The sequence below is a fragment of the Cyprinus carpio genome, chromosome A3 (assembly GCF_018340385.1).
Source record: "Cyprinus carpio isolate SPL01 chromosome A3, ASM1834038v1, whole genome shotgun sequence".
In the NCBI taxonomy this organism is placed as follows: Eukaryota; Metazoa; Chordata; class Actinopteri; order Cypriniformes; family Cyprinidae; genus Cyprinus; species Cyprinus carpio.
This window is the reverse complement of record NC_056574.1, coordinates 29149989-29172205: the sequence shown is the minus strand read 5'-3', so window position 1 is coordinate 29172205 and position 22217 is coordinate 29149989. Positions and strand designations below refer to the sequence as shown.

At 37.7% G+C, this 22217-nt stretch overlaps 3 protein-coding genes and 1 long non-coding RNA gene across 7 annotated transcripts in view; 1 reads left to right on the top strand and 3 right to left on the bottom strand.

Annotated features, from left to right (window-relative positions):
• LOC122138032 overlaps positions 1-16897 on the top strand; it is a 230533-nt gene extending 213636 nt beyond the window's left edge. For both annotated transcript variants that reach the window (XR_006155265.1, XR_006155266.1), the window contains one exon: positions 16448-16897. This is a non-coding gene — a long non-coding RNA (uncharacterized LOC122138032). The remainder of the gene's footprint in view (positions 1-16447) is intronic.
• LOC109089343 (homeobox protein Hox-B3a-like) overlaps positions 1-20795 on the bottom strand; it is a 51305-nt gene extending 30510 nt beyond the window's left edge. For 2 of the 3 annotated variants that reach the window (XM_042728404.1, XM_042728459.1), the window contains exon 1: positions 825-1777. The gene's annotated coding sequence lies outside the window, so the exon portion shown is untranslated. Of the gene's footprint in view, positions 1-824; positions 1778-20342 lie in introns of those variants that run through there. The other variant, XM_042728414.1, reaches the window with a different exon arrangement.
• Positions 8439-11328, bottom strand: LOC109089351 (homeobox protein Hox-B5a). Its single transcript, XM_019111710.2, has 2 exons — positions 10195-11328; positions 8439-9580 (listed from the first exon to the last, which is right to left on the bottom strand). Exons 1-2 carry the CDS (start codon positions 10772-10774, stop codon positions 9333-9335), a joined length of 828 nt encoding a protein of 275 aa, XP_018967255.1. The 5' UTR covers positions 10775-11328; the 3' UTR covers positions 8439-9332.
• Positions 12940-15699, bottom strand: LOC109089353 (homeobox protein Hox-B6a). The gene is made up of 2 exons (XM_042728519.1): positions 14566-15699; positions 12940-13531 (listed from the first exon to the last, which is right to left on the bottom strand). The coding sequence occupies exons 1-2, from the start codon at positions 14993-14995 to the stop codon at positions 13275-13277; spliced, it is 687 nt and encodes a 228-aa protein (XP_042584453.1). The 5' UTR covers positions 14996-15699; the 3' UTR covers positions 12940-13274.
• Positions 20796-22217: the final 1422 nt, after the last annotated feature.

Below are 22217 nucleotides of genomic sequence, written 5' to 3'. Positions count from 1 at the left end.
TAAAGTATACCCGAAAAAGATGTATAATTAAATGTATCAAAATAATATCGAATAGTATCGAAATATTCTCAAACGAAGGAAAATCTTTTTCCATTCACTGAGCAGTTTGAATGTGCATAAAAAATTTGTATCATATCAAAGAAATCTGTAGCACCCCTAGCGTTTGGCACTCAAATCTCTGGCAATTTTTCAAATGGGCCTCTGCCATTTTCAGCTCCTTTTTTCAATTTGCTTGACTCTTTTCTTCTCTCTCAGTTCATTTTGATTTCTGCTCGGTAATAATTGTGCCGACCTTCTTGCACTGAAGCAGTTAGCATCCATGTCCGAGTTGAAAACATGAAAACGACTAATAATTTTATGTTTAGATGACTCAGCTTTTACTTCGCATGTAACCTCTACATCTTATTTCACATTTTATCAATGCAAATCTATTGTAACAGCAAAGGAGAAAGTTCAGCCTTGGTGTCCAATCTAACCCTTTCACCCCCTGAAGTCCCCGACCTCGCCTTCACCCCCGTGAGCCATCTCCTTCTAAAAGCCATAGGGACCTCGAGCCATCTGCCTCATTATGGGGTTAATGTGTACACCGACAGGCATTCAAACCGCGGCTCAAAGACTATAGCCAAGGTAAATATTCACGATATAAAACCCATACTCGCAACAGTGCAACTCCGTGGGGCTCGAATTTAAAAGTCATAACTCCGTTATGATAGGAGGGGGACCCGTACTCTTGCCAGTGTGCGCGAGCACGTGGTCCGCCCAAGCAAACACCTGCAGAAGAGAGCGCGGCAATATGCAAATGAAGCGCCTTTTTCTTTACTTACTTTTTTTGACTCTGAGCGTTGCACCTCTCATTTCGGTAGTCTCTCGCCCATTTCTTCTCTCCTTTGCTGTACATGGTCTCTGCAAGGGATTGTCGCCGCTCCAAAGCCCTTCTTATCGTTTCAACCGTTCCTGCGAGTCCCTCCGTCTGAACCCCCCACCACTCCTTTCTCCAAAGCCACAGGTTTAGCCCGTGACCTCGCCGTGATACCTTTGTGTGCTCCGCACCCTCTCATTTCCGTGGGTCCCCTCGAGCTCCTCTTTAACATCACGCGGCGATAACAGACAGAAGGACATTAAAACATCCAAGAAAATCTTCAACCGATTTAAGAGCTCAGAAAAAGCAATAATAAGAAAAAAGCACCGAGCCACCAACTTCGACAGCAGGAGTCATCGCGCCGTATTTTCCGTTTTGACGCTTTATCTTGCTGGCAACAACAAGGGGCTTTCCCCACACAAAGCAGCCTTCTCTGTCCTAAAACAACCAAAAAATAAAGTGCACGTTAGCCTCGAGCCGCTGTGAGCTCTACAATACCATTGGGTGATATAAGGCATTTTGTTGTGGACTCTCAAGTTTTCATATTAATCTCGCACTTTGGCAGTCTTTGTTAAACAGCGAGGCGTGTCACGAGTCCCAGTACATTTTAATATTTGTTAGACGCGCTGACCTCCGGTTCACCCCTTCTCTGGGTCTCTCCCACTCTAAAGTTCTATAGTAATGCATGCATAGTTTGCTCGCTCATACTGAATTGTGCCCAGGTCATTACTTTGAAGAAAAATGGCTCGAGAAAGGGGGTCATTCAAAAAAGCTTTATAACCCACAAATCAGTTCAACCATAGAGCAGTTCTTTATTTCCCTAGTTGTATTCAGAACACTAAAGGAGATATTCAGCGTGTATCTATAAAAGTCCAGACTATAAAAACGACTGCATATAACACACACTTCTAAATGTGCATTAAGAAGAGATAACTATATTTATGCAGTTTCCAAAAAAAAAAAAAAAAATTCGTTAACAAAAAGCTATTAACATAAAAAATTGTGTGTGAACAATTAAAACACATTAAAACACATCGTTTGTGTTAATCCACTCGAAGAGTAACGATAAATACCTCTGATAAAAAATTATCCACATATTAAATAATAGATTATATAGGCTAAATAATTTATATATTTGTTTATACATATATTTAAATATAGGCTATATTTAAAGCGTTAGATGTTGCAATGCAAAAACTGTTAGGGGCGATAACAGTCTTTAAATAGGAATATTTAAAAGAATATATAGAATAGGCTATTTAAATATATATTTATTTAATAATATATATAATGAGGGTACAGCACTGCCCAGCAACGGCACATGTTACGATGGAATGGAAATTAATTCAGTGGACTTTAGCTGAACTCCGAATGGGACGAGTTTTCTAATATAATTATTCAGCACTTACGTACGTTGTTTCTGAGAATACCAAGTCGCTCAGCATCACATCATCCTGATTCCCCACCATTAGTCCAAATGTTCGTGCCAATAAATTAATATTCATGACCAAATTATCAATTGCCCAGTTTCTCGCGCTTTTTCAACACTAACATATTCCAAACACGCCTTTGAAATCAACATTTAATTTATCAAATAAAAATGAAAGCCAAAGATGTAATCCACGCGTTTCAATCTTTTCGCCTTGTGAAAAGTAGCATATATATATATATATATATATATATATATATATATATATATATATATATATATATATATATATATATATAGGCTACACACACACACACACATATATATATATATGTGTGTGTGTGTGTGTGTGTGTATATATTCTTTTTTGAGGTATTCATGACGATTGGTGGGATATGATATGATTGCACTAAATTTGAGTTTCCTAAGAAAGGGAAATGTGCTTCTTAAGTAAATTTCCTTTGTTTATTCACAGCTTGTCCACATTTTAAACATGTAAACAAAATACCGCAGGTGGTCTTCCGTTTCGAATGTGGCGAATTTGATCAACAAACAAAAATGTGGAATACAATAGGCCTCATATCAAAATAGATGTATGGCGTTGCGGAAATAATTTTATTTCTTTTACAATCAGAAAAAGAAAATATTATATTTGCGTTGCGTTAAACGTGCATCAGGCGCCTGCAATCATAAGCTCAGTCACAAACTGCTTGTTATTTATCTTATAAAACGTATAGATATAAGTTTCTTAGTTCGTATGTTCACATGATTATTATGACACGATAAAGTAGATGGTCGTAAGAAAACCTATTTGCAAGCTTTATTTGTAGAGTTAAAATTATAATGTTAGACATAGAAATTTACACAATTCACATGAATCGCTCTGGATTTACAAGATTAGTAAAGTAATAAAGTAGCCTATAGAATAAACAATTAAATAATGTGTTTTCAATAATATATTTCTTAACACAAATTCAAAACATAACAGCAACACTGTTGTATTTTTGGCAGGTGACTGTCAAACTTGAATGATTTTACTTTTTCTTTTTTTAAGTGTCACGTAAAGTAGGCCTACACGAATAAATCAAGAGATCTGTTATATTTGTCGTTGACTGGCCTTACTTGTATTAATAAACAAGCTGCCTTTACAAAACGCATGCACGCAATAAATATAATTAATCTCAGATTAAGCTAAATTTTAAAAAGGCTCGCAGTGTAACATCAGGCCTTTTTGTTGCTGCCCAAAACATCAAGAATCGATTGTCTTTTTTTCTCCCCAACACACCCTTTCGCGGGAACGTGCTTTGTTACAAAGTCGGTCTTCTCAGTTCAGCTCTTTCTATCATTTTTCTAATCTTTTCAAAAGAGACAGTCTGAAACCCCTCACTCCCCCTCTTTCTCCTTCTCCCACTTTGCCATTGACATCCAGCGATTGGTCAAGCGCAGTGAGTCGACAGCCAACAACCGAGTCACGCACTACGCAAACTTTTGACCCCTGAACTATTTGACCCCGCCAAATCTCGCGCCACTTCTAACGAGACTACGTTCACCTTCTCCCGCTCCTTTGGATTAAACGTAGACAGAGAGAAGGGAGAACGAGCCAGTCTTGTGCCTAAGCCATAGCTTTATGCTTGCTGATTAACGACAAAAGCATTGAACTAGGCTGCCTCACGATGTAAGCTTCTGTTGGCAAAGTGCTGTCTCCTATAAGTAGGTACTATTATTAGCACTTTTAGATCACAAAAAAAAAAGCTACGAAATCTATCAGATCGAATTTAGGATAGTATTCTATGTTGATAATTTAAATAGCGTATTTCTAGATGTTTCCAAACGCTTTAGTCCTTGGAACAGGACGACAGTCAAAAACCGCCAGCCTCAGACATCATGATCTTGGTCTAAAGCGAGCTCTGCTGGCGACTGAGGAGAGTTGCATCTGAGAAAAATCAAACTCGAGCATAACTCCAGGAGGAGAAATTATATGTAGTTTTATTTATAAAAAAAAAAAAAAAGAAAGAAAGAAAACCCGTTCATATAATAACTTGCAAACACGAAATGTGAATAAATGCATAGGCCTATTCGAACTGATCAATTATATATATATATATATATATATATATATATATATATATATATATATATATATATATATATATACTTATTTGCCATAAATATAGCTTTATATTTACATTTCAGAAATGTATCATCATAAATTTAGTAATTATTTAAAGTTTAATTCGAATTATTTTCCCAATTAAATTATTCGATTATGAAATGTTGAGATAATTAGCTATTACAAATATCAATATTTATAAATGTGTTGTTCTTTATGTAATTTAATATTTGATAAATCATTATAGCCTAATTATGATTTATGCATATGCAAAATATTTGAACAACATAAACGGGGTCATTTTTAGCCTTATGTCTCGCTTTAAGAATTGTTCACGTAAATGAATACTTTTCTATTATACTTTATATATTCTCCACACTTGAACAGCGTAAATATTTGCAGAATTTGTAGTATCTAATCAGGATTTTTATTTTATCGAATTCGGATAATTTTTAATAGGCTTGGTCTTAAACGAAATAATCAGATATAATCAATTTGTGGGCTTTGTGGTTAACGCAGATATGGCGAGCGGGCGACGCAGTTCAAATTCTGCCAGTCCTGTTCACCCTTATTATTTCTGTTCTATAAATGTCCTATGTTTAGAAAGCGTCAAGTAGCCCAGCAAAACATGCAGAAAACATAAATGTGCGATTTCTTGTTTGTTGTGTTGGCTTTAAATTGAATTGGAGAATCAATTCAAATGTTAAAAATAAAAAATAAAACAATGAAATAAAACATTCTAAATCAACATACACATTTTTAGGACAAACATCGCATGATTTTGCTTTATGGACTCGTTGTATTGTTTCGCGCTTGCGCCTTCGCAGCAGCGCCCGTCTGCTGACCCCTGGATGATCCCGTCCCTATGCATTATGGATGAGATATGCTCGGAGATTGCCCCTATCAATATGCAAAACGCATTAGTCTTAAAATTGCTATTTAAACGTCCGAAATTGCTGCGTCTACATGGTAGAGGCTTCATGGAAATCATAGAAATTGATTTTTAGTACCAGATGCTCAATGTACAGAGAATGCTGGAAACTTTATATTGAAATGTCCTGTTAAATAATTTCTCTGAACCTCGTTACATCAATAAAAAAGTACATTGATACCAAATAGTCGTATATGTCTTTGGGCTAACCTTCATAGACCACATTCATAGACTGTAGTCTTTGATCCCCTGAGTTTGTGTCAAAACGTATCACACACCCTGCAAATATTTCTCTGACGCACAAACACACCTAGAATTAACGCCCTGTCGCCTTAGTGACTCACAACACAGCACATACTCCAGGGAAATTGCTTTTCCTCATTTTGCATTGTTTTATATTTGCATTGTATGCTATAAGTATGGACTTTATGATTGTGGTTGACCTCGGTTGTGGTTGTATGCAAGCTGGTCTTTTTAAGGGACTTTCTAGAGGAATGCTCGCTTTTTTTTTTATGGAGGCCAGAGCCCTCCCCACTCATATCATTAAAAAGGAAGCTGATGAAAAATGAAACGGTAGCCCTCGACTCAAGCTCGCGACCATAATTTCGCCTTCCTGTTTACGGCCTGAAACTTCCTAACTCTGTTGCTCGGACATACCCACACACGCATACACACACACACAAATTCTCTTTTACTCTCTCTTGTGCGCTCTCTCTCCCTCCTTCCCTCTTTCTCACACACAGAAATGCCAAATGGAGGGCTATAAAATCTGTAACACTCATTGAAAGTAGGCTGTAAAACACCCTGAAAGCTTAACATTTATTATTTTGGAGGTAATGTTGATGTTAAATGCAGATGAGCAGGAAAGATTCAAACAAGTATTTGATGAGAAAAAATAAACATCAGTATTTGATTTTCGATTATTTTACAACATGTTTTCTAATAAAGGTTAAGGTCTGGCAAAACCCCAAAAGCCGGTCCCCAAAAATCAATGTCCAACATATTGTATTACAAATACAGACATCCTGTTATTTATTTAGTACCGTCTGTAATGAAATAATATGCAATTTAGAGGATAGTTCAAATAGCTAAACATTACTCGTATTAATATCCATTGAATAATGAAATTATTCAATAATGTTAGGTAACTGTTTTGAGTTTTAAAATCATAGTGTTAACTACAGCGTTTTGCGTTATTCGAGCCTAGTCAAGTCACACGCTACTAACTGTAGTCACGGTAAAGTTTGGTGGGATTTACAAGACATTCAGTTAATACAAGCAGTAAAGTCTTAGTTTCTCTGTTGGTTCAGATTTAAAAAAAAATAGCGAGAGGTCATTCGCGCTGCCTTGAGTGTAATATAATGATATATAGATTCAAACTGTATACTTGAGTTGAACTCGAACTGACCTGAGGCGACAAAAGTGCTCTGACAGAACATTCAAAAATGTTTATTCAGAAAGTATAATTTTACTGTAGGACTTTCTATATTAACATAGTTATTTGTCTGCGATAAACGCATAGTTAGATCATAGTCTAATCAAATACTTTGCTCCAGTTGCCCATTTAAGAAAGTACAACAACTTTGTGTTCCTTTACGCGCTTCCTCCCTGAAAAAATACAGGGGCGGGGAAGGAACAAAGCTTTTCTTGTAGAACCTAAGGGAGGCATATTGTCATATTGTTGTCTGCGTGTGTGTGTGTGAGAGAGAGTGTGAGTGAAAAAGAGAGAGAGAGATGGTTTTCACCTATTTCACAAAAACTTTTCGCAATAATGTTGTATAATCGCAATATAACTAACGATTATACAAATAAAAAGTCAAGAAAAAAAAACTAAACCGCTTTTTAATATAAGTAGCTAAAAATTAAATCCAATTACACACTTAAGCACAAACACATATATAGCTAGATAGATATTTACACTATTAATTAGACCGAAGAATAAGTTTTCTTCATTGGGAAAAACTTTTTAAAGACGGTTTGTTTTTAAATAAATAAATAAGATAACCAAAGTCAATGTACTGATTCTATTAGTAATGTACTGGTTTGGGTGAACCCTTGTGATAATGCTTAGCATATGACACTAATATCTAAGGACCTCTTCTTGCACTCAGAGAAATAAAATGATTGACACTTCTACTTGAAACATACCCCTACTTTCCTTCCCACATCTTCCAAGATCAAATCACCGGCCATTGCAGCCTTAAATTGAACTTACTTTGACTCTGCATGGTCCACTATCCATATTTCCGCCTCCAAATGAGTAGAACCGGAGAGACATTGCACCGACTAGACACTGGCACTGTAGTGGCCTACTGGTACGCTCTTCCTCTCACAACTGACCCTTTAGAATCCCCTCGAAGCAGTTAAACCGTCACTTGCATTCTAGAATGTGAAATATATAGTACATTGTCAACTCCCCAAAACCATAAAACTAACTTTATGAACCCCACGTGACTTTTGAGAGCCAGTAAGGGGTATCTGTCTGTGGCCTGGGCGATTTTTACGATCTAACTTCAAGATAAAACGCTCATCCGTTTGACATGTAAATGTCATAGCTACTTTTTGTATAGTTTGGGCAAAGGGAAAAGCAAAATTACAAAAGGCAAGTGGCCGTTGGTACACTGCGGGGACTTCTGCTCGGCTCTCAAAACTTAGAGATAGAGAAGAGTTTGACACGCATGGTAAGTATAAAGGTTCAGTGCTTGTTTACTAGGACGCAGAAATACAGGGGTATAGGCTACGTAGTAGAGCGTTTGTAAATTAAATGAACATTCTGGAAAATGTGTGTTGTTTAGAATTAGCTGGACTTTAGAAACGCCTTGAATTCTTTACACGCCAGGTTTTGGTTGATATTTCTCCCAATGTGTGTTTTCGCCTAATAGTAAGGACATTTTAGCATTTTGCTATTAGTGTCCAAGTTGAGTGTGAACTGTCAGTATAGCGCAAGGATCTGCGCATGGCGTAGCAAAAGGTTTCTCAGCAGTTTAAAGGACCGTACTGCATTTTGAGTTTCAGAGAATATTATGGGTGTGCAATTGATAACTGTCAACCATTGAAAATAATTAGTTGTCTCGATTGTGTGTAAAATGAAGAATTGTCAAGAAATGTGTTAGATTTGAATATGAGGAACTTTATTTTTTTTTACTCCAAGTTAAACTACAAACAAATACAAAAAGCTTTTTGGCAAAATGCTAACTGGCAGTTCGACATGACATTGCTTTTTTTTCTTTTTCTTTTTTCGTTTTCCACACATTTGCCGTTCATTCTGCCTACTACAAATAGCCAACTGATCACAATAAAAATGTTCAATATGTACATCCTTTTTGGAACATAAACATGATCCAGTAATATACAATTACATATTTGGAATACAACTATACACACGTATGGACGGGTACAAGAATCTAGCGAGGACTATTTACAAATTTTCTTTTTTTTTCTCTCCAAAATAAGAGAAGAGTTTGAACACATGACAAATTGAATGTGATTATTTAGACAATGATTAAACAGAGGACCATGAAATATACAGAGGCTTCTGCTAAATTTACTGCAGTCACCACTAAACTAGAGCTTCACTTCATACAAGGGCAGATGCGTTTCTAAGCTGTAAACTCAAAAGGTATACACGTGTATAGGTAAATAAGTTATAACATTTAAGAGCTCACATGCTAACTCTCGAGAAAGCATTAACATAGCACTTGACACATAAACAATATTCATAACAAGAACAACAGGCGGTATATTGATAGCTTCTTTCCCCTTCAGTTTATTTCCTTGCCAAAATTATAGTCACCATAGTATTAAAAGAACAACATATGAACACTTATTTTCGTTTCATAATAGCAGTACCACAGTAGAATTTTAAAATGCCTAAAACATCCATAACATGCCGAAAGGTGCCGCGATGTACAGTACTCTGTAAGTAATGTTTTGAGACTTATTTTCCATCTCGTTTTCCTCGTGATTTTCTTTTGCAAACCACGTAGTAGGACTTGGGGTACAACTATGGCTGGAAAGCGCTACCTGCGGTAGCCAGACTCATGCTCTTCAGTTTATTGTCCTTTTTCCATTTCATCCGACGGTTTTGGAACCATATCTTAATTTGACGCTCTGAGAGGCATAGAGCGTGGGCTATCTCTATCCTCCTCCTTCGGGTGAGGTATCTATTGAAATGGAACTCTTTTTCCAGCTCTAGCGTCTGATAGCGGGTATATGCAGTTCGGGCCCTTTTGCCGTCTGGTCCAGTCATATCTGAATAATGTGTACAAAACGCAAAGGGGAATAAAGATTAGCGAGAATTGACCTGCACATCATTCCAACAACAGTGTCCAACAACTTTTTGCTATAGATACACATGAGTGACACGATTTACAACTGAATGCGTACAGGGAAATCGCCAAATGGTGCACTGCACAGCGCCTCACTGTAGGCTCATGTCGTTTGTTTTTGTTTCGTTTTGCTTCTTAAAACTTAGTATTTTATAGATGTAATACAGCACCAAACATTCGTAATTATTATACATATTCATTTTTTCCGCTGCTTGTTTAGCCTATCCATCCCACTTTTATCCCCTGGTTTTTTTTTTAGAACCAGTTCTCCAACACGAAACTAATCACATTCCCACACACCATAAAGCTGAACTTTTCACAGAAACAACAAGTTGTGAACCTTCCTGCCCTCTCTTCCACCCCGCTCCCATTCTCTCTTCTACAGTTTGCGAGGCTCCACACTTGATAGATTTATGGCACTTTCACAGAAATCTAAAATAAAGGCTAGTACTGGCGCCACACTTGAATTAAAATCAGAACTGCACACAATACGCATTCGCAAGCGAACAAAGAGACGTAAACATAATACGTGTGTACCATGGCTAATATGTAGTTTCCTCATCCAGGGGAATATTTGGGGAGCTTGGCCATCGGACGTCGCAGAGGTAGTGGAGGTTGCCGTGGTCTCTTGCTTCTGTTGTGTCCGGGGTGCAGAGTTGTTCGCTCTGTGCGACGCCTCCTCGGTCTCAGAAGAAGCGCTGGCCTCGTCGATTTCTGTGAAATGTGTGTTGTTGGTTAGATTATTACCCGCAGTTGTGGTGCTTTGGTCGGAAGGGGGCGAAGAGCCTTTGGGTCCAAGGCTTTCGCTGTTGGAACAAGGCAGCGGCTCCGGAGACGCGAGCGAACAGCTTGACGGCTGCCGGAATCGCGTCTCCGGGGCTGGCGACTGGAAGACCCGGGAGTTGTCCCCAACCGCACCAAAGTGGCCAGTGCTGGTTGAACGATTGACGCTTAGGTCCATTCCATTGTAGTTGTAGCCGTAAGAGCCTGAATGCATGGTGCCGGAGTCCCTGTACGAGGCGTTCATAGCGCTGCTGCTAGTTCCATAATTTAGTAACTGATAGTCAGGGCCATTTGGGTAGCGCCCTGAGAACGAGTTTACAAAGTAAGAGCTCATTTAGGTTGTTTTAGAGGGCTTGATTTGTAGATCTTGGTCGTTATAACGCTGTGCTTCACGATTTATGATGTATTAATGAATTATAGCAATGCACTGTACTTCGTTTTTGCTATGTATGCGGCCAAATATGGGGGTGGGGGTGCGTTTGAGAATCACGTGCTTTTGTTGACCAGTCGTAAATTCTCACTGATGACTTCAAGAGGTAATTCATGCTCTATGGTTACAAATGATGACGAGACTGGGAGTCGTTAGACTCGAGTCAACGTGTTCCTCCCTTTGCAGGGATTTGCTGCATGTAAGCGGACAGCGTCACCTACTGGGAATGAAATTTATTGCACACTGGAAAGATATTTTCAGCGCTTAACGCTACTTATTTCTCTTTTAAATGGGAATAAAAATGATTTTCTTTTTAGTTTGTCGTGATATTAATATTGTTTAGTGTATTTATTGATCCTTAACGTACATGAACATTGCCCAGAATCTATAGGGAGTAGCATACTTGATATGCTAATATTAATATACAGTTAACTGCCACATTATTCCGGGTAAAACAAAAAAAGAAATAAAACGATTCTATTTTAAACATGTTAAGAATATATTTAGATTTAGTTATTGAAATTAAAACGGTTGTAATAGTGTGAAACCCTGCGGCTGTCTGGTAATTTAAAATCGTACCATATGTCAAGTTACAATAATGATAATAAAAATGTAGCACTGATGATGACATTGAGTACATGACATATATATATATATAAATACAATATTAATTCCAGTTTAAAGAGGGGAAATTAAAACAAATTATATTTCCGAAATATTCCATCATTAGTCTTACCCCAGATGTATTTTTTCAAACTCAAGAAGCGATGTGACTTTTTACTAGACGTGTTCCAAAGATGTGTTCCTCACACAGCAAATTCTATGGAGTGAATAAAAGGAATGTGAGATCGTGATTTATGTTCCAAGATGATATATGGTTTGTTGACAAACGCCAATTGCTGCTTCATGTATGTGCACGATGTAAATCTGTACTAAACTTCCATGCACTTTTGATTACGTTAAAGCCGGAAAAGGACCATTGAAATACCTCAGATAACATTTACACTGACATTTTAGCAATATTATTTTGCTCGGAAAAATGCAGAATTTAACAATAAGTAACATATTTACATTATTCTAGCCTGCCAAGAAGCATGAAGTCCATCCAATGTGTTCTGTGAACACATGCACAGATGTAAACTCTGCTTTTCATATGTAAATATAATTTAATGTGACGTTGTTTGTCTGCAGAAAACATCTGCATTATTGTTTTTTTTTTTTTTTTAAACTAAATCATGTGTCTGATTTTGGGGTTAATTTTTTTCGAAGACGCAATTATGAATCTCCACCTGAAAAATGTGGTTTATTGTCGCTTAGCCCTCCAGGCTGTGTAGTCTCTCAGGGTGAGTGACCAGCCCCGACAGGTCAGCTTTCTCTTTTGGTTATCTATTAAAACCTGCTGAACCTTCTCACCTCTCACTTTGTAGGAAGTATTTTGGAACCAAGTGGGCAACGTTTGGCCTCTTAGTACAAAAAGCGAAACCAAATCCCTAACTCAAACTTTTTTTGGGCTTTGTACCTTGTCTAATGAAATCAGCAGAACGCGTGACCACCATCTGTACTAAAACATCATATGCACATTCATTAATGAATCATAAATGTACATATTATCCGGCAGATACTGAAATTTCATACTAGTTACGCAGAAGGGTGCACGTTTATTGCGATGCCGTACAGACAAAAGTTACAGTAAAGGCTGAATTCTCATTACATCACCTACGATGAAAATGTTTAAACTAGTTTTCTTAACAATAATAATAATAATAATAATAATAATAATAATACAGGGAAAGCATAGCATACAGCTGTTTTACCACAACATGATTCTTCTTTTCATATTATCGGCCGTCATCATATGCACAGTATGACAAACGGAATGATTTGTTTGTTTTATTTAATAACAAATATATATATATATAGAGAGAGAGAGATATAGAGATAGAGAGATAGTGGGAGTTTTTTTGTTGTTTTTTTATTTTGTAGCTAGAATGTTTTTCTAGAATCTCTAACTGCTTTTCACCCAGACTCACTTTGAAAGTTTAACGTACAAAAAACATGAAAGATAGAAAAACGTTTTCCGTACAATGGGAATTTATTTTATTTTTACACAGCTTAAATATAAACACGAATATGACACAAATTTCAAATAGCTTCGTTCAACATGGACATTTCAGTCATAAGAGCAAATCTAAAGTCAGAGTAAGAGCACACTAAACCACTTGTTTTAAACGTCATGTACAAAAAGAAAGAAATCACAAAAGAAATTACAATTATGAGTTAACAGGAATGCTACAGTTGCTAACATGATGGAAAATCTTCATTTGTATTATTACAGAGTGGTGTCTGGTGCCCTCTATGCAATAGTTTTGTTTTGTTTTTTGGGGGGGGGTTATCGTTTAAAATTTCATTCTGTCCTCTTCTCCTCGTCCTCTTCGCCACTGGTTTGTGAACAGTTGATCAATTTGTTCTCTTTTTTCCATTTCATTCGCCGGTTTTGGAACCAAATCTTTATCTGACGTTCTGTCAGGCACAGTGCGTGCGCAATCTCGATGCGGCGTCTTCGGGTCAGATACCTGTTAAAGTGGAACTCTTTCTCCAATTCTAACGTCTGGTAGCGAGTGTACGTCTGACGACCCCTTCGGCCAGCGTTACCGAAGGTCCCTGTCCATGGAATAGAAGAAAAAAAGTCAAACATTAACACCGAGAGCGTGATTTGTGATATTATTACAATGATAAATGTGTCCGGAGAAGAAAACTCGGGGGTGACATAATGACAAGAAACACTCGAGACGGTGTGAAATTTATGCACCTACAATTCAGTCCACAATATCACAGGTTTTTGCTATTTTGTATTTTTACCATATTTAAATATGTTTATTATGGCAATTTTTATTTATATGGTCCTAATTTAAACCCACGTGCAAACCCAAAAATGCAGAGGAAATGTGTTTCTCCTTATTTTCGTTACATGTATAAACAAAAGATACGGTCTATTTATATGCTTCATATCAAACTTTATATCTGAACATAGACGCAACGCGTCCAGTAATAGGTTGAGCGCTTGTCAAAGTTATGTTTGTGACTAAAACATATACGTGTACAAAGATGTCCATACTGCTGATCTTTTAATTTTTAAACATGAAACCACTGTTAACAGACAGGGTTAGTAATGGGCAGCGAATAAAATCAAGTTATAGAAAATGCACAGTATTCAGCTTCTATTGTCCCTTAGAGTTTCTCTCTGTTTCGTGAACTATTGCGTAGTCTAATCATAGGATATATTTCGTGTTTTTATATCGCCATGTAATCGCCATTGTTCGTATCACAAGAAGGAACAAACAGCAACTGATGTGTCAAAACAACAATGGTGATTTTGCAATAAGACATACGGTAATGCAAAATTCTGTTTATAATTAGACAAGCTTCTCCAGTGATTAAAATGATATGAGCCTTGCGGTGAACGTATTTCTAAAAGTCCTCCCTCAAAAGCAAGTACAGTACATATGTGAGATTTCACAGAACTTTACAGGAGTGGCTTTGCTTTCAGTATGACATTATGGTGGAGACGAGCGTATTTGCACTGTATGGGCTTCCGGCATTGTACAGTGAAACTGTAAGTCACGTATAGCACGCTCTAACTCCGTCTTTATTAGCGATAGGAAAAATGAAGGGTGAAAAAGACAACATGAACTCACCGTTACAAGAGTTCATCCGTTGCATCCAAGGATAAACCGGCGCTGACGGCTTCTGTTCGTCGGCCTCAGGGTAGATGCTTTTCCCCGTCGACCCCGTGCAGTCTTGCTTGCGATGATCCTGACTGAGAACGAACGAGTGTTCCTCTATGCTGGCGAGGGCGCAGGCTGGGTCCTTTTCCCTGTAGAAGCTTGCTGTCGCATAATCGCAGGGACCGGCGGCGGTAGCCCTGCCGTAGGCACCGTTCGCTTGCTGGTAAAATGAGGATGGGTACGCCTTCTCTTGGACACTGGAACCTCCATAAGCAGCACCGGGATAGTGTCGTAAAGGGTCTGTGTATCCGGAGGAATATAACGGTATCTGTCCCAAGAACGACTCCTGTCCTCCGGGCAGAGTCACTGGGAAAGTTGAGTTTACAAAATAGGAACTCATTGGGAGGGTACGGCTCTTTTGCTTGGTTTATGATTTGTTGTGTTTTATAGTCCAAGTGGTTTAGCTATTAGTAGTTTATCGGAGATTGGGTTTTAGTTGGGGGGTGGGGGGGTGTTCTAGGTGGCTATGTGCCAGTGCGGGACAGAGGGAAACCGTACCATCTGACCAGCCACTGACCAATAGCGAGCGGACGTGCCTGCAAAATAGCACCCTTGAGGGGGGCTGTGATTGCACGCGCCGGGGGACCCCGGAGCAGAGAGCTAGCTTTTTTTAATCCCTTCACCCTTTCCGTACCTTCCAATGAGATTGCACAATACGAATCACATAGGACTTTTAAAACACTAAATTGAATACACGGACACGTTGTGCCCCCACATACAGTCGGCTTTGGTCCTATCATACCACTGGAGAGTAGAGTGTCAACATACAAGCCCTGGAGTAGCAGATTTCCCAAACACACATTATTCCGTACAACATCTGATAATTTTTCATCCTTCCTTATTTATATTTCAGATGATTTACAAGGCCTTATCGCACAAGTAGGTCACAATAGATAAAATGACATATTGATGATCGCGGCTTCATCGCTTTTTTCATCACTGTAATTTCATAGTGATTTATAAATGGCAAACGACGTGTTAAAGAAAACCAAAGCCTATATATAAACAGTGCAAAGTAAATGAGCCTGAGCAAAACTACTTAACAAAATCCAATAGGTAACAGATATGTTGCTGTATACACAAAACTGTTTATTAGTATTTCTGTAACATTTAGTGATAATCAAATAAAATTTGACACAATGATTTTTGATAGCCTATGTGCTTATGGAATGAGTGTGTTTGTGTGTATCTAGAAATCTAAATTATATTTCTGAGTATAAAACAGACTCGACTTTTTTGACAGCATTTCGCACAAGATGTTTCATCCTTTGTGTAAATTAATGGTTTGAGAATGCCAGCAAATAATTCAACAGTGTTTTAGCATTTTGTCGATGTTGCGCTGCACTGGTCGAGCGTGTGTGTTTTTCATTAACCAAAAGTACAGTTTTAGTGGCCGGGTGTCCTGTCGCTATACGACCAATAAACCATTTGCGGCACAACAAGTGGATATTTTTGAAGGTGGCGCACTGGGGGTTGCGTGCATTTTACTTTCTTTTCGGTTTCCTTTGACTAGGATGCTGCATTTCCTTTCGCATTGCATAGTTTTCTGTGAACGGAAAGCATCTATTGTGTTTCCACTTGTAGAAATGAGCAAGGGGGAGAAGGGCCCGGTCAACGTTTGTTAATTATTAATGAGCAATACCTACCATCACACGTTCTATAAATTCTTAACCAAGACATCTCAGTTTGTGATATCACAGTATTTATACGTAACTCAAAATACAAGCGTGATACGTCTTTCTACAAAAAGCTTATCGTTTATTTTAACTTCACTCTTCTTCTATTTTTACAGGTATTTTCTTCCTCGTCGAAGAACCACAGAATCCGGCGAGACAACTGGATTGCAATGGACTAACAGAGTCAACTTTTCTGAAAACATCTGCAGAAGTCACTTATTTAGTGATAAGGAGTAAAAGTGAACAATTTTTCACCCGTTTGGATAAGGATTGTGTTTTTTTATATTAATTTGTTGTTGTCAAGTATGCTATAACGTTCTGTAAATTCCCCCGAGTGTGGAGCATATGTGAGTATGTCAGATGTGGACTAATGAATATTAATACACGTGTGTCTAACTTTTCTATTCTGTTTATATCATGCTTAGCCTTTGTGGAAAAACATTTATCAATGGTTATTATTTTCATTGACTGGTCTTTTTTATTTGAAATTGTGATTTTTAAAATTAATAGGCTATATGGATTTAAAACTGTAAAAAGCGCACGTTCATATTAAAAAATATATATAAAGAGCTTACGAGTTTGCTGTTTTGAAAGCTGGTGTCAGACTTTTGCTATAATTACTAATTCTTGAAACTGTGCAGTTAAAATGTCATACAGGCTTTACATCAAATGTCGTGTTTTTATGTGTTTTAACCTAAACAATTGAATATTCTTTTAGACTTCCTTGAAATTTACGGTAAAATTGTGGTTGCTGCATTTATATCGTATGCTGCCTTCACACGCTTTAATTTCACTTGAGTACATTATTTTCGCGCTTTGTGTTTATGGCACGATAATTATGCTCACGGTTTCACTGTTTATCTTCTCCCCTAAATACCGGGAGGTCAGTCAGTAATATATATTTTGTTTATGCACTGTTTGTACATTTTAGGATACCATATCCGGTGAATCAAGATTCATTTACAAATGCGCAAGCATTTTACCGTCAAAAAGTCAAACTTAAAACAGCGTCTAAATGGACAAAAAAAAAAAAAAAAAAAAAAAAAATCCGAGACCTGCATGTTAGACAACAAAAAATAAATGGAGATGCCCAGGTCTTTGTAAATTAGTAAATCAAAAATATTAAACCTTTTAAAAATCCGGTTTTTATTCATTTTTATGTCCATTTCAGATTTCACTTTCATAAACCTAACGGATTTCCAAGCTTTGCCAGCCACTCACAACAAGGGATTTCTGAGTATGTGGATGGTTATAAAGCCTACTGCTCTCTGTTTCCAACAAAAATAATGGTGATCAAATATGTTAGGGTCGAATAAAACATTTTAATTTTACTTTAAGCTACTTTAAACAGGGCGTTTATATTTATGTTAACAATAATTTTAAATCCGCCCTGTAATTATCCATGTTTGGAAATAGCATAAATCATTGAAGTCATAAATGCGGGATCTATGCAAATAAAAGGAGAGTGTCTGTACTTTTCACATTATGGAAACGTGTGTCTTATGACTGGAAATGCTTACAAATGATAGCCTAGTACTTAAGGTGCAAAACGGCAGAACCGTCAAATATACACAAAGACCAAGAGACAAACCATATCACACATTCGCTCTTTGCGACATTAAACAGGAGTCATACAATCTCCAAATAGTCCCACCTCTCTCACACTTTTCCCTCTCTCTCTCTCTCTCCGGTTACTATGCCCACTACCAGTCCAAATAAACACGTATTGCTATGAGTATGTACTTCCTTAAAAGAAAACGCCAAAGAAATAAAAAGGTCAGCATGACTTTAAAAACTGGCTAAGGATGTGGGTTTTGGATAGGGCGCACACAGTTCCGTTCGCATTCAGTCCTCGGCGCACTTCATTCCCTTTACAATGGAATAACCTAGGAATAGTCAAATCCTGATATTCTGGATATATTACAAGAAGCAAGAGAGCAGAATAGAAGGAATATAAGCCCTTCAGGCCTCGGGTTTTTGTGTGTGTGTATGCCACAAATCTTCCCCAAAGGCAGACACTTCAAAGAGCAGCAAGAACGGCCAGGAGAATTTACAGCCCCTACATTCTTTTACGTTTCACTGCCACCGGGCCGAAAACCCCTCCCCGTCTTTCCTGTTATCTGCGGCTGCAATGTGTGTGTTTTACTGCATACAACATTTAAAACGTTTTATTAATATTTAAAAGCTAAAGCACAATTATGTCGGTGAGTGTTGAATGCTGGTGTGACTTGATAAAAGAGGAAGAAAAGATACTGCGCGCACACAGTCGCACAAACACTCACAAAGCAATAAAACGTGCTTTAGAAGAACACTAAAACACATTCTCACACTGCCATAAAACGCCATGTCACGCGCTGGCGTGCGCGCGCGCGCGCGCGCACACACACACACACACACACACACACAATACAGCAAACAAATGCGCACTGTAATAAATCCTCTCTCTCTTACACGCTCACACACACATACCCAGTGCAATAAACACACCCTGTGGTCTTAGTAGTCTGTGTTGGCAAAATGCAAGAATGAACACTAGATGGCGCCAGATAGCGGGGAAATGGCTGGGATTTGTGTCAGCAGCTCTCAACAACAAGAAGCTGACCAGATTCATGCACCTAGGAAGATGAAATTAGGAAAATATCGACCAAGTTAATGCACACAGAAGTTTTTGATAAAAAATACTATTTTTTTTTGTTCTTAGTATATTGGATGGATATTCTTTAAGACTGTCGGTCTCTGTGTAAGAGACAGAGAGATGATAGTTCTGAAATATGAGATGTATTCCAAACATTTTAGTAATTATATACAAGTTACCTAAACAAATCTGTGAGGCATGCAGAGACAGAAAAACAGACAGACAGACAGACAGACAGAGAGAGATCAGCCCTTTTCCACATTATCCTTGTCCCATAGTCTAAACTCTTAAAAATAAAGGTGCTTAAAAGGATCCTCACAGCGACGCCATTTAAGAACCAGTTTTGGTTCCATAAAGAACTATTCAGTCAAAGGTTTTTTAAAGAACCATCTCTTTCTTACCTTTTTATCATCTGAAAAACCTTCTTTGTGAAACTGAAAGGTTCTTCAGATGTAAAAGGTTCCTTATGGAATCATTTAGACAAAAAAAAAGGTTCTTCTTTGGCAACGTGAAGCACCTTTATTTTTAAGAGAGTATACCATAAAGCGTTGTTTTAAAAAATGTGCATGTGAATAAATGGACAACTAAATTCCAAGAACGTTACAAATTTGCTGGATGGGATGGACCAGATTAGAAGGGAACCGAGGGATAAAATAGCCTATGTCAGGAATAGCCGCAAGGAATCATCACCTTTCTCTCACAGCAGTCGGTAGAATAACCTGGAAGATTTGCTCATCTGATCTGGAAGTGAAAAACCTCCTATGCAAAGCAAAGTAGATCTTTGGGTATTTGGGACATTATGAACATAACCCTAACGATTCAAGTGAGGCATCCAAGTTTAATTATATATATTATTTTTTGTTGTTGTTGTTTATTTATTATTAGTTTGTGATTTAGGGCGGTATGCAATACAGTTTATCGCATGTATATAACTTTAAATGTGGCACGGTTTAATATCTCGAGCATTTCACTTGATAAATGACCCAGGTATATAAGGATAAAATCCGATTGGCACGACCGCATCTTCTTCAAACCTCGCCCTCTCACTGCAGCCATGACTGCGCTCCATATCATAAATACAGTAATGCAGTAGAAAAACCCGAAATCAGCCCATCTGAATCTCTGTAAATGCACACTATTCATTAGGTCTAATGCCCCAAAGCTGAGCTGAAGAAAACACAAAGAAAAGCACCAAAACGCTTATGTCTGCTCCACCCAAGATTGAAATGAATAATTGGATTTAGACAAGGTGTTTACTAATAAGTCGCGCGTGTACACCTTAGAAGTAGAGTACGTCCATCCAATGCGCATGATTAGGCTTGGTCGAGCTCTTACCTCAGAAAAACGATGCGGTTGCGAGACAATGACAGACTTACCTTTGTTGATAATTCGTCACCCAGCACCAGGACAGAGGGGCGCAAACCTCTCGCCGTAGCTCGCGCTCGGTAAGTCCTGTTGCTCTTCCTGGTCCCGCCATTAGAGCGAAGCAGTGAAAATGACAGCGGCACCACAGCTTCCATCCGTTACACCCGCTTTAGTCAACGGGAGTCAGACCCCCGTATGAAAAATTAGATGAGACCCTACTGCGTGTCCAGATCTCAATAAGACTCCATCGCAGTGGTTATCCCAATCACAAGCGGCCACATTAGCATAGCAGAGCGGAGAGGAGGCTGTTCTCTCCCTGTTCATTCTGAGAACATCAGCCTGAACAACGCTCTCCGACTGTGTGCATTTTCAATGTTGGTCAAAATATACCATAAAATAGAGCAAGAACCTTTAAGGAGCACAGTGAAGCTACATTAAGTGCTGCGGCCAAAAGAATGCTGCAATATAACCACTTGGGAAATCATAAAAAGTTCATGTTCACGGTTACTCGTCCACATGACCATTCTCGGCCAATCCCAGGACCCAGGCACTCATAAACTTCTATCACAAAGTTGTAAATTTTCATAAAACAACAAGGAATTATTGCATTTCTTCATGACTGTTTTAACAGCAGTAGCTCTGCCGTCGCCATCTTTTTCCCTATACAGTCGCAAGGAAAATTTGGTATTTTCGTGCTTTTTTCCATGCACTGGAAACAACTTAGGCAAACTAAAAAGCGTATTAGTCAAACGTGTAAGATAAAAGGCTTGAACATGCGAGCCACAATATAACACCCCGTCAACAAAGTAACATAATATTTTTTTCTTTTTCATAATTTAAGGCAATTTTGCACGGACCAGCTTTAATATAAAATGAAACAATCCAGAGCAATGTCGCGAATCAAGGAAGATCAGCGATACAGTGGTTATAGGTTTACGGTGCTATAAACAGGTTAGTGACTAAGTCACTTAATTTTTTTTTTTTTTTTTTTGATAATTTTCTACCTCAAGAGACCATGATTGCTCTTCCTTTTTAAAATGTTCGAGCTGATGATTAGCTACGTTAAAATCAGACCCATAATATTGTACATTAATATAAAAAACTTCAACTTAAATTATTATTTCAATTAATATTTTTAATATTGAATAATACTGGATAAATCGATTTCAACAGAAAGACAAACGAGTGAAAATTTTGTTAAAAAAACACACACACACACACACACTTTTCAGAACGAAAGATGTCGGACAAAAATATTTGTCACGTTATGGCAGAACTGCAATGCTCAACCCTGACAGTTCAAGCAAGAGATACACTGTACTAAACTATAGGCTAGATGCACGAAAAATGCAATGCGACAAAATGCAAGTTATTGAAAAGCACAATACAGCGAACAGCACTGAAGACTTTGAAGATTGGATTATAACAAAATAAACACATTAATTAAAAATACGAGTCACTTGTGATATTACAGTTTTGTCTAAATCGGAAAAGGTATTGTCACCAAAAGCTTAACTGCTGCTACAGGATCTGAAACAAAAAAGACTGACCGTTTTCCCATTCTGCAGATTTTTGTCCCTTTTATGGCGTTTCCGGCTTTTTTTTTTATTGATTAAGTAAATTAGTTTTTTTAAAACCATATTATATAAGCGTTTTTTTTTTGTCTCACGATATACAGAACTTGTCACTTCCCTACAAGCACTCGGCTTGACCTAAGGTAAAAAAATAAAAATAAAAAGTCACAATAAACGAAAAATGTTCTATTAATGTTGACGAAAAACGACAATGTCACAATAATATTATAGAATAAAACTAATAATACTTTGTGAAATAACTTCCATTCCACTGATCCCTACTAAATCTACTACATTAAATAACTGTTTATA

What these genes read in the sequence shown, in the direction of transcription:
- LOC109089351 (XM_019111710.2), bottom strand. Translation starts at nt 10,774, where the DNA reads ATGAGCTCTTACTTTGTAAACTCGTTCTCAGGGCGCTACCCAAATGGC. An exon ending in GAAACTACATATTAGCCATG is followed by an intron (nt 9,581 to 10,194) that starts GTACACACGTAT and finishes CACATTATTCAG; the next exon opens with ATATGACTGGACCAGACGGC.
- LOC109089353 (XM_042728519.1), bottom strand. Translation starts at nt 14,995, where the DNA reads ATGAGTTCCTATTTTGTAAACTCAACTTTCCCAGTGACTCTGCCCGGA. An exon ending in ACGGATGAACTCTTGTAACG is followed by an intron (nt 13,532 to 14,565) that starts GTGAGTTCATGT and finishes TTCCATGGACAG; the next exon opens with GGACCTTCGGTAACGCTGGC.